The 12,981-nt window shown below is 45.4% G+C and overlaps 1 protein-coding gene across 1 annotated transcript; it reads left to right on the top strand.

The window, feature by feature from the left end:
* The first annotated feature begins 541 nt into the window (after positions 1 to 541).
* On the top strand, positions 542 to 12,363 carry LOC138604820 (uncharacterized). The gene is made up of 4 exons (XM_069676823.1): positions 542 to 974; positions 2,912 to 3,042; positions 8,304 to 8,370; positions 10,648 to 12,363. Exons 1-4 carry the CDS (start codon positions 686 to 688, stop codon positions 11,487 to 11,489), a joined length of 1,329 nt encoding a protein of 442 aa, XP_069532924.1. The 5' UTR covers positions 542 to 685; the 3' UTR covers positions 11,490 to 12,363.
* Positions 12,364 to 12,981: the final 618 nt, after the last annotated feature.

The raw sequence follows: 12,981 nt of genomic DNA, 5'->3' as shown, positions 1-12,981 counted from the left end.
AATTTAATAAATTGACACTTTTGTGAAAGTAAAAAAAAACAAAATATAAAATAGACTTTTTGACAGATCAGTTGGATGCAGTTACATTGTGTAGTAGCACTAATAAAGAAGCCTGGGCTTCATATAAATGCAAGCTTATGATAATTTTTTTATTTATTTTTATTCTCTGTATTTAATCCAAACATTTCTTTATTTTTGTTTGGTCCCAAAGTGGTTCATTTATTTGACCTGTATTATTGTATTTGCTTTTATCTGCCTGCTGTATTTGCTTGCAGTGTTGGTACTTGGTGCATGATGATTCTGCACGTTTAATAACCTGGATTTATTTTATTCTAAAATAAAATCTTGCATATATGTTTAGTGTACGTGTGTTTAGCATGAAGAGGCTACATTTACACGTCATTGTGTAACCCTGCGTTGTTTTCCTTGTGGTGTTCAGTGTGGCCGTTCCGCTCCTGACCACGGGGGGCGCTGTGGTTCTGTACTCTTCTTGTCTGCTAATGAAAAACTGTCTAACTACAGCTTCCGTTCATCATATCAACAAAGACTCCTCCTGCTGCTGTCTAACTTTTCTTTAATATTGCTGAGCTCCAGAAGCAGGATGAGTTTCAGATAACGCGGCCCCCGTTTTATAACGGCTCTAGTAGTTGTTGTCAGGACAGCATCGTCCTCCGAGGGTTTAAAGATGTCGGCTGCGGTGGACTTCCATTCTCAGATCGCCTCCATCATGGAGGTGCTGGCTAACGCGGCCGTGGCAGAAATCTGTAAAGTTGTGGACGACGGGTACGCGGTGGTTCACCTAGAGATGTCCCGCAGCCGGAAGGAAAGCGAGTTCCTGCGGAGGAAGATCAAACTGCTGGAGCTGCAGGTCGCCCGGTACCGAGCCGAGCGATTAAAGGCAGCGGAGGGATCCATCAGCAGCCGCTTCCCCGGGGTCCGCCTCCTCAGCCGCCAGAGCAGGGACTCAGCGGCCGGTAAGAAGCTCCCACACCCGGATGTACACTGACAGACACACTGATGAAATGTGTTCACAATGTTTAATACAGTGAGCTAACGAATGAAGCTAACAACGAGTACTTCAACATGACCTTAAAGGGGAGCTCAGAATAAAACATAATTTAACAACATAACTGAAATCTGTATCTATCTTCCTTTAGAAACAGCTTCTCAGTTTCTATAATTTAACCGAATATTCCAGATAGCGGCAAAAAAAGGGGGCGGAGTTCAACGTCCAACATTAATCCCGCCCATCGGGTCTGATTGGTTTAACGATCAGTTTCAGGCGGGGTTACACTAGTATTCCATCTACTCTGTGACGTCAGCCACAGGTAACTATTGTTTAGAAGCCTGGAGTTTGTATTTTGGTCCTTGCCATGTTGTTTTTTGGGGGGTATTACTGGGGCAGAAGTGACCTTATTGGAAGGAGAAGGTGGGCATAAGCACGGAGTCATCAAAAGGCTAAGTTAACAGCTAATGTTTTTGCTAGCTGGGTTACCAAGGTGCATCTATTCGCCTCTATAGTGTAACTGTGATACGAATTGGGATGCTAATATGCCCAACTTGTTAGGTGGCTGTGGGAGCAACATGTCAATCACAGGTAGCCCCGCCCTCAATCCTCCCCTGCTCTCTGGTCTATGTGACTCTAAATTGGAGCATCACTGACTAAATGAGCATCATCGTATAACAATGCTCACCTTAAACTATGAGACAGGAAGTTAAGCATGGGTTATATCCACCTTATTTACCAATAACTTTGACATTAGATATTGTTTTGATCGCTTGTTAGCATGATTAGCATCAAAGTAGCCGTCTGCTCAATAGATTCCATTTATTGAGCAGAACTATGTGCGCCGTTTCTCTGGCTCCAAGGTTAAATTCATGTTTTCCTGAAAGGCTGCGTTACGGGTTTCATGGTACATTTTGTACGCTTCATGGGGATTTACCAATCAGAGGCGAGGTGTGTATAAACCATTTGAACCACAGTGGGTTGGGTTCAGAGCTCACTGAGTATCACAGGAACTGTTTTATATTCGATATTATATAATATAGCCATATTCGAGTACCGCTAAAGGGACCCTGTCACAGGTTTAAAGTCGAGGTGAAATGAAAAATGTCATTTTAATCCTTTTAGATCACATCTTCGGTAACATTGTGCATCTGTTTGACAATAAAGGCCAAAAGAAATACAGGAAATCCATTTCTTCATATTCTTATATCAAAATCTGATCATTTTTTCTTCCTGTAAAAAAAAAATATCCCGCGTGCTTACGTAAGTTAGAACCAACCAATTTCAACCAATCAATCTGCAACATTTAGCCGCAGAGCACCAAGAACGCTACTGCGCTGTGGAGAACGTCTGTCTACGCCCACTTCTCAATGATCAAATCAAATCCCTCTAATGATATGTCCCGCCTGCACGTCCTGTTTCACTCGGAAATACGTCACGATACAGACGCTAGATACTCTCGAGATGCCGTTTCATCTCGACTTTAAACTTGCACATATCAAGCATTCTGATTATCTAAAAGATAGTCCTTCGTGTCTTTTGTTTTTAATGTGGGATACCTCAAGGCTCCCTTCTGGATCCTTTTGTTTTGTTAAATAAACAGAGACTCACAGTGAAGTTAGCCCTGTTGGATTAGAGAGAGGAAAATCTACATACAATGAATTAATATGCATACAATGTTGCTTACATTAATAAATGTATCATAAAAACATTTGTCTCATATTGTGGGGCTTTTAATGAAACCAGTGTGGGGTTCTCCTGTGTGGGGTCTATTTTTCTTGAACGTCCCCTTACTGTCTCTACACAGAGCTCTGACCGCTCGCTGAATCCTCAGCCATGCAAACAAACACTCACAGGTGGTTCTTGTTTCTGTCTCTTCTGATTCTTCTCCTCGTGTCCCAGCAGGCCCCTCTCTGCAGGGCCGGACCAGGTTCCTGAACCGAGGACCAGGGGCTCAGCAGTGTATGCAGAAGACCCCCCCCATCATCCTGGACCAGGACCCTGATCAGGAGGTCGTCACCACCACCAAAACTGAGGTAGCTATCCCACAATGCACCAGGAAAACATACAGGCCCCTGTAAACGACCTCACTGTGTTAGTTCATTGTTCATTCTCAGGGGTGAGAAGGCGAACGTATAAACAACAACTACAAACATGGTGACAGCCGTATTAGACCATATCTTATGTTCCTATAGATAAATCCATCAGTGTGAAACAGAATCAATAATCAATCACTCAATCATCAGTCTGCTGTTTTAACCCTTTGAACTCTGCAACACGAATGGACCTACAGTGTCTTCACTGAGCATCTTGAAATGATTCATATCTCCAAATCTGTTCGACCTCAAATGACATGTGAGTCAAATCATCACAATACTTGGTGGAATAATTGAAATAAACAGTCCGACGTGTTTGATCAGATTTTGATGAATAAACAGGAAACGGTCTGCGAGCCGTTTTCATGAGTGTGAAGCTTTGACTGACTGCTGCAGACAAACAGGCTCCACTCTGCGTTTGTGCTGGCTGTGACTCTTTAAAGTTTTCTAAGATGTGCTTGGATTTTATTTTTGATATTTAAACAGGAGATCACTGCAGCAGGAACGCTGTGTGCTCGGATTATTGATCAGTTTGTGTCTCAGTCTGCAGAGCCTGAGGAGGAGGAGGAGGAGGAGGAGGAGGAGGAGGAGCTGCTCATAGTGAAGGTGGAGGGAGCCACAGAGACCGGATGCACCAACCAGGAGGCTCCATCAGACGTCACAGCGCTCCCCACCGCCTCGGAGGACGGCAGCAGACGGCACAGTGAAACGGAGGTCAGTGGATCTGACGTCGTCACCTTTGTAGTCAGCAGGACACCTGAGACTGACAGCAGAGACCACGCCCACAGGTCCCTGCCAACAGGAAGTGATGTCACAGCAAGGCCCGCTGACATGATGCCATGCGGGGAGGCCGTGCACGCTCCCTGCGATGATGTAACAGACGGCAGGACGAATAACGAGCCGTCTCTGTCAGAGGTGATAGTCATTGATGGAGGGGGGGCGTCAGACAGGGAGGGGGAGGACGGGGAGTGGTCAGATCAAACACAGAGAAGAAGAGACAGACATGAACAAACTACATCTCCCATGATGCAGTGTGTTGGGCAGGTCACCGGGACTGTCCTCACTCTTGATGACCCCCCAGGACCGTCCAGAGGAGGCTCCGCCTCCAGCATCAGCTCCTCCAGTAACTCCCCCAGCGTGTGTCTGCACCTCCACAGGCCTGCCCCCAGCGGCCCCTACCTGGCCTTCTACCACGCCGCCACCATGGCGCGGCCATACGGCTGCACTCGCTGCACCAAGCGCTTCTTCCTGGAGTCGGACCTGCAGAAGCACGCGGCGCGGCACACCCGGGAGAAGCCCTACGCCTGCTCGCTCTGCGGGAAGAGCTTCGTGTGTCAGAGCCAGCTGGACATCCACCGCAACGTGCACACAGGAGAGAGACCCTTCAGCTGCGGCGTCTGCAGCCGCCGCTTCTCCCACCCCAGCAACCTGAGGAGGCACCTGAAGATCAAGCACTGACCCGGGACCAGAACTCCCTCAGCACGGATCACCAAAGACCCACAGCTGGGGAGGCACTGACTGTTTCACTGTGTACTCCTGAGGCTTTTATTTTGTAGACTCTTAGAGAACTCTTTTTATAAAAACAGGACAAAGTGGAAGAAAAGCAGAAAACCAAAAATCAGATGTTCAGCTTGTTTCACCTTTCAGTTCAGTCTGAGACACCTGAGTGTCGTCCAGGACTTCAGACTTTTAAGGTAGTGAACCAGGTCACTTTGAGTGTCTCATTCAGCCTGTGAAAGAGTGGAAGGAGCAGCGTGAGGGAGAGTGATGGGAGGATTGTACGACTGTACTCGCTGACTCTGTAGAAGCAGAAGCTGCTGAAGCTCTTTTAAAGGCTGAATGAAACACTCAAAGTTCCCTTGTGAAGCTTCAGCAGCTTCTGAAATGAGACACAAAATATTCCCAATAATCCTCCAAACATCCTCAAAGGGTTAAAAACTCTTTGGTGCTGTTTGCATTTAAATGAGGTCATGACATTTCCATGCTGGTGGAGGTGCAGGCATCACGGCGCTGCAGGACATCGTTTGTGTTTGTCTCTTCGGTGAATCACATTCTTTGAGTTCTCCCCTCTGAGTAAAGATGATGAGCAGGTAAACGCCACAAAGTGAGCCACCCGGTGACCCACCCGGTGACCTGTTTGATATGAACATTCAGACAGACACAGAGCGTCTGTCAGTGTTTGTACACAGAGACATTTAAAGATTTCTGTCCTGACTTCATACAGAAGTCTCCTGGGGCCTCATTTATAACCGCGCGTACGCACAGAAGAAGGCGTACGCCACGGCGCTGTGTGGAAGTGCATCGGAACATTTTGGAGACAGGTGAAGTTGGCGACAGATGGTGAGGTGGTGAACGGAGCCAGGCTGTATGTTGACGCCTTTCACACATTTAATGTCACTAAACATCAAACGTTATTGAGCGAGCCAAGTCACCATTAACAGTCATAGCAGCAGTGTTATTTGCACTCGTGCCTGTAGTGAGCCGTGTGCCATAAGCACCTTTCAATGTAACAACATGGAAGCAGATATTAAATAAAGTCTGCTTAATGTTCCATCAGCTCTGTGTCACCTTCACAGCCCCCCCGAGCACAGAGGAGAGACCGTCTCCTGAATCGTCGGAGAAATCCAAAAAGAACATGAAAAGCGTGAAAGAGTTAAAGAACCGAGCGTCAGTAGTTTTTATTAATATCTTCTAATGCTGTGTTTCTATCAGCAAGTATGAGTTTTAGCTTTCATGAAGAGATTGTGACTTAATGAACTTCAGTGATCACGACTGTGCCGTCAGGCGCTCAGTGCGCTCCGGACACTCGCAGTGGCTTCTTCACCTGTCGCCTCCTCCGGAGTATCCTCACCGCCTGCACGTCCTGTAAATGTTACAGTTTCATGTAGCAGACGGACATGTGACAGTCAATACGACACGAGCACCGTTAAGACCGGAGGGAACGAATGAATACATTTATAAATAATGAGAATAAACGAGCAAAGTCTCCAAATTAAGCAGCGACTGCTCTCACAGTCATCACACGTCCCTGTAATCAGCCCCAAACGCCGAGCAGGCCAACGTCATCACAACTGAACCACGAGCGTTTCGCTGGTCAGACTTCTGTCAGATAATATCTGCAGCAGATCATTGAGTCATCATGGAAATGAATGTGGTTTCTGTAAACATGTTTATACAGCGGGACACTCGTGTGTAACGCTGCTGATGGATTCACTGCAGGTGACCTACGTGAAGGCTGTAACACCTGGTGGTCACTCACTGTTTTCCTCTGTTTGTGACCCCGTCACGAGCACCTCGAGCTGCCAGACACTTCATCACCTTCGCCTCTTATTCCGCCCACATTACACCACACGTGGTCGATGCAAAACACCTGGCGAATGGAAATGCAAACACGAGCCGGCTGATCACAGGAGGTTGTTTACGGCGTGAGGAAGGCGAACTCACCTGGGCACATTTCCAGGTGGCTGGTGATTTATAAAGTGAAACGGGGGCAGGACGTGCGTGGGCTCGGTTTATAAATCTGAATTCTTTTTGGCGTACTCCATTTCCAGGTTTCCTCGGGCAGTTTCAGTCGGGATTCTACGTACTCTTTTATAAACGAGACCCCAGGACACCATCACTTCTGAACAACATGTAGAAGTGACAGTCAGTGATACCTAAAGATGAGCGTAAGCCAACACTGATCTGGTCCTCGAGCAGTCTCAGTGTTGTTGTACTGATCAGAGTAAAGCACCTGAGTGTAAAATGCTGGCAGGTCTGTCTGCACGTTAAAGGTCTCTGTCTCTTTAAAGATCCTGGCTCTGTCTAACAGGATCACTGGGTCTCTAGCTGTCAGAGAGACGTGCTGAGATCAGGGAAGCTACGGGCAGACGTCCCTCTGCACGCGGTGTGGTGTCTGCTGCTCCTCATTCAATTATCGGATGTAATGAAATCAAACTGAAATATCACACTGACTGAAGTCTTCAAACTCCTGATAAGTGTGACACATCAAACACCTGAGGTCATCAACCTCACCTTTTCCCGCACAGGTCACTTTCTCTTAAAGTCACAACAGACATCTTTGAACAGAAGTCACCACGAGTCCATGAAACACTGTGAACGAGCTGTGTGACCCCGTGTGACTCTCGTGTCAGAGCTGAGACGAGGTCCCGCCTTCACACGCTGTCCTCTGTCTGCCTGTGTGATCCAGTCTGTGATTAAACATGACGGCATGTCTGCACTCCCGCTCTGCTCCACCTGTCTGACCTCCTGTGTGGACGAAGCATCAGTGTAAAGCACTGTATATAAGAGTAGACTAATGCAAAGCAGAAGTGCCCTAACCCTGCATTCTCTCTAATGTCCAGCAGGGGGCGACAGGAGTGTGATCCTATAGAAGTCTATGAGAACATGCTCCTCCTCCTCTCCTGATGTATTCCCTCAGTAAACATGTTCCTGATGAGTTTATGGTCTCAGTCTCTAGTTTCAAGTCTTCTTCAACACAGCATGATGTTCATTTAGTCACTGATGCTCCCATTGAGAGTCACACAGACCAGGAAGAAGGGGAGGGGTTAGGGCGGGGCTACCTGTGACTGACAGGTAGCTATCACAGTGTTTTAAAAAATATCTTGTTCAGTTTAACTAAAGACGCTCTGAGCAGTCGGCTCTTAAAGTCTGTTGTAAGCTAACCAAAATTAGCATAACATGAAATACAAAAGCTTCTTGCTAACCAACTTAGCGCTTAGCTCCTTCCTCTTGTCTGGCTCCAAAAAATCAAGATGGCGGCAGCCAGAACTCAAGGCTTCCAAACAGTCACACTACTTTGAGTAGTTTGTCATCATACAGAATCATCACATGGCTTTTATTAACCCCTTCAGGTCCATATGAATACACCCAGCGTGGATCCACAGTGTCACAGTCATGTTGTTGATCAGTCTGTGTGAACAGAGCCACATCACCGTCACCATGTGACTCCATTTAATGCAGCTCTGAGCTCTCCACAGACCAGAGGGACGCAGACTTGTACTCTGTGAACAGTGTCGTTTTAATAAGCCAATAAATCCTATTTTCAAGCTGTTTCTGTTTGCTGTCGCTTCATGTTTATCAACGTTTGGATCAGAGAAAATCCTGAACACTTCCAACACTCAGTGACTGAGATCTGTTATAACTGTGTGAGAGCCTCATGGCTGCTTTGTGTCCTCTAAACTCCTCCCTCCTCTTTCCAGGCCCAGAGACGCCCAACACACACCCGCAGCGCTCAGAGCGAGGAGGAGGAGATGGAGGAAGTGACAGGTATCAGTCTGTTTCTCTGTGACATCATTTCCTGTAGTGGAAGTACCATGGGAACATGTCAAACAGCTGGAAAGCTTCATAAAAGAGCAGTGAGAGGTTTAAACATCCTCAGTGTGTCCCAGCTGAGCTGTGACGCCTCATCCAAACAGAAATCCTGTCGCTTTAAGATCACATTCGTACTTTCTTACTTTCTGTCTGGTTTATTTATGAAGGGAAAGTTTAAAATATCAAATACACACAGTTATAAAACGATGTAGTAGTCCTGGCTGAGGGGTAAGAAGGCTCATCTAAATCACATCTGATAACAATGGAAGTAAAGTTTATCCACAGAAAGAAGACCGCACACAGGCAGGAATATTAAAAACATCAACATCAGAAAGAAGAGCTCAGAGCCCGTTGGTTCCTTCTCAAAACAAATCGATTCTTTCGAGTAGAGCATTTGTTAGGGACTATTTTCAGGGGCGGATGAATTCACATCTGGTATTTTAGTTAGCATTTTGTGTATGAATTATTTGCAACATAACATTTGGAACCAGCCAATGTTTGTGCAAAATGTGTGCTTGATAAATCATCAGAATGATTCATCCACTATCAAATGTTCGGTGAATCATTTTCTATTGGTCAACTGATGCATGATTAGTCACTGAGTCGATACAGCTTCACACCGCCCGTCCTTGTTTCCCGTTTACATCTTCAATTCAAAAATGTCAAACAAACCAAAAAACACTCCAAAAAGTCTGAAAACAAAATGTAATAGATTAGACGTTAATGGACGTAAACTGTTCACGAGGTCACAGTCGTCTCCTCTGCGTCGTGGAGAAAGAAGGAGTCAGGCAAGATGTCAGCAACACAGATACAGCTAGTGAACGAGTCTATAGGTCTACAGCATGACTACAGTATGACTACAGCCCAACTACAGTATGACTACAGCCCAACTACAGTATGACTACAGCCCAACTACAGCATGACTACAGCATAACTACAGCACGACTACAGCATGACTACAGTATAACTACAGTATGACTACAGTATAACTACAGCCCAACTACAGCATGACTACAGTATAACTACAGCACGACTACAGTATGACTACAGTATAACTACAGTATGACTAAAGTATAACTACAGTAAAACAACAATATGATTACAGTAAAACAACAATATGACTACAGTATGACTACAGTATAACTACAGTAAAACAACAATATGACTACAGTATGACTACAGTATAACTACAGTAAAACAACAATATGACTACAGTATAACTACAGTATGACTACAGTAAAACGACAGTATGACTACAGTAAAATTACTGTATAGCAACAGTATAACTACAGTATGACTACAGTAAAATTACTGTATGACTACAGTAAAACAACAATATGACTACAGTATAACTACAGTATGACTACAGTAAAACAACAATATGACTACAGTAAAATTACTGTATAGCAACAGTATAACTACAGTATGACTACAGTAAAATTACTGTATGACTACAGTAAAACAACAATATGACTACAGTATAACTACAGTAAAACAACAATATGACTACAGTATAACTACAGTATGACTACAGTAAAACAACAATATGACTACAGTATGACTACAGTAAAACAACAATATGACTACAGTATAACTACAGTATGACTACAGTAAAATTACTGTATAGCAACAGTATAACTACAGTATGACTACAGTATGACTACAGTATGACTACAGTATAACTACAGTATAACAATATGACTACAGTATAACTACAGTATGACTACAGTAAAACAATATGACTACAGTATGACTACATTATAACTACAGTATAACAATATGACTACAGTATAACTACAGTATGACTACAGTATAAAAACAATATGACTACAGCATGACTACAGTAAAACAACAATATGACTACAGTATAACAACAATATGACTACAGTAAAACAACAGTATAACTACAGCACGACTATAGTATAATTACAGTATAACTACAGCACGACTACAGTATGATTACAGTATAACAACAATATGACTACAGTATAACTACAGTAAAACAACAATATGACTACAGTATAACTACAGTATGACTACAGTAAAACAACAATATGACTACAGTATAACAACAATATGACTACAGTAAAACGACAGTATGACTACAGTAAAATTACTGTATGACTACAGTATGACTACAGTATAACATTATGACTATAGTATAACTACAGCACAACTACAGTATGATTACAGTATGTGTTTAATGTGTCTACTATGTTGTGTGCACGTCAGGTGACCCTCCACAGAAACGTAGCCCCTCCCACATGCTGCTGGACCAACAGGAGAGCAGCCAGACTGGAGACACAGGGCAGCCTTCTTGTTCCACGTCCACAGCAGACTCTTCAGCAGGAAGCTCATCGTTCAGCCTCACAGGCCCTGTGAGGTCACTTCCTGTCTCTGCTAAATCTCACACACCTCAGAGGGACAGACCTGAGTCTCCTTCTGATGTCGTCGTGATCGACTTTAGTCGGATGTCGTCTGGAGCAGGTGGAGGTGATGGAGCCGAGGGTCAGAGCAGGTCTCAGTTCCCGCCGCTTCTGTGTCTGCAGGTCAACGAGCCTGTAAGTGAAGCCATGTGGGACAGGAACACCGCCCCTGTCCACATGCAGACAGCAGCCCCACAGCTGCAGCACTCTTGGCCTGGAGTCCGGCAAACGGACCACTTCCCTGGTCAGAACCTCGTCTATCAGGCCCCCGGCGGTCAGAACCAGGAGTCTGGGTCCCTGCAGCCCCGCCTCCCCTTCGCCTGCTCCTTCTGCACCCGGCGCTATGCCCACCAGTGCCAGTTACGCATCCACCAGCGCGTCCACACTGGAGAGAAGCCGTACCAGTGCTCCCAGTGCGGAAAGACATTTGGACAGGTGTGCAGCCTGAAGCGGCACCAGATGGTCCACACGGGGGAGCGGCCGTTCCCCTGCCCCCACTGTGGGAAGCAGTTCTCCACCTCCACCAACCTGAAGGTGCACCAGAGCGTCCACACTGGAGAGAAACGCTTCCACTGCTCCAAGTGTGGCAAGAACTTCTCTTTCCTCAGTAACCTCATCCGACACCAGGCGCTGCACAGTAACAAGTGAAGCAGAGACAGAGACACAAAGATACAAAGACACAGAGATACAGAGACACAAAGATACAGAGATACAGAGACACAGACACAGAGACACAGAGATACAGAGATACAGAGACACAGAGACACAGAGATACAGAGACACAGAGATACAGAGACACAGAGATACAGAGACACAGAGACACAGAGACACAGAGACACAGAGATACAGAGATACAGAGACACAGAGACACAGAGATACAGAGACACAGAGATACAGAGACACAGAGACACAGAGACACAGAGATACAGAGACACAGAGACACAGAGATACAGAGACACAGAGACACAGAGATACAGAGACACAGAGATACAGAGACACAGAGATACAGAGATACAGAGACACAGAGACACAGAGATACAGAGACACAGAGATACAGAGATACAGAGATACAGAGACACAGAGACACAGAGACACAGAGACACAGAGGGGAGGATTAAATAATAACAGAATGGAGCTGCTCCACAAACCTCCAACACCTGCTCTGTCTCCAGATTTCAAACACGACACGAAAGTTTTGCAGCAACTTGCAGAGTTCAGTTTTATCCACGTGTATACGATGAGCTGGGGGTGGATAATCAGCGTCATGTGACCGCTCAGTGTGGTCTCCTTTGTCATGTTAAGTGAAGCCAGATCAGGAGTAGAGACCTGGGTATGTTGAACTCACTTTGAAGTATAGGCCCCAGCTGGTCTCTGATTGTGTCTGTTGCTGCTCAGCACGAAGTTACCATGGGTTTAAAGACTGTCACTACGAGCAGCTGGAGAATGGGAACCAATGAGCTAAAAGTCTGTGAGGACGGAAGCTGACAAAATGTTTCAATAAAACGTGTTGTTGTTATCTTCATACATTTCTTTATCCTTTTCTTTAAATAGTTGTTCCTGATTATGCAGATGAAGAGGCAGTCATTCAAAGTGTGGCATGGGGACAGCTTCTGGCCTGCAGGTCGATCCAGATCAAAGTGGATCATGAGATTCTTTGGGAAAATGTAAACACAAACAGAAAACTACAGCAGCAAACCATCCAGAGTATTCATGTTAAAGCAGCAACAAAGTCAGCATCCATCTGAGACAAACACGGGAAGAGTCGCACCAACTGTCAGGATGATGGGGGAGGGACACAGCTGAGGACCAGTGGTGTCGTAATAACCACTGACATCACAAGCGATGAGGGAAGAAAAACTACAATAATAACAAGCTAAGAACAAACAAACTCCCTTCATAAAATAACACTTCGATAAAGACAAACTAAACCACGGCTGACAAGAAACCAAACGTCAGGGTGACCAGGGAAACAGCTCTAAACCCGAGCACAGTGGCTGGGGTCGAAAAGACCGACCCAGCACCGACTAACTACTCGAGAAGAACGACACACCGTCCGCACAGTTCTGAGGGGGGGCAGAATTAAATAATATATATTGCTCTGATGGATGGTCCTTTTACTGAGGGTTAAAGTATTGTTTTA

This window comes from Semicossyphus pulcher, unplaced genomic scaffold (assembly GCF_022749685.1).
Source record: "Semicossyphus pulcher isolate SPU_LCO1_2020_fin unplaced genomic scaffold, fSemPul1.0.p SCAF_27, whole genome shotgun sequence".
In the NCBI taxonomy this organism is placed as follows: Eukaryota; Metazoa; Chordata; class Actinopteri; order Labriformes; family Labridae; genus Semicossyphus; species Semicossyphus pulcher.
Note: the sequence above shows the minus strand (reverse complement) of the source record. Positions and strands in the feature narration are given on the sequence as shown.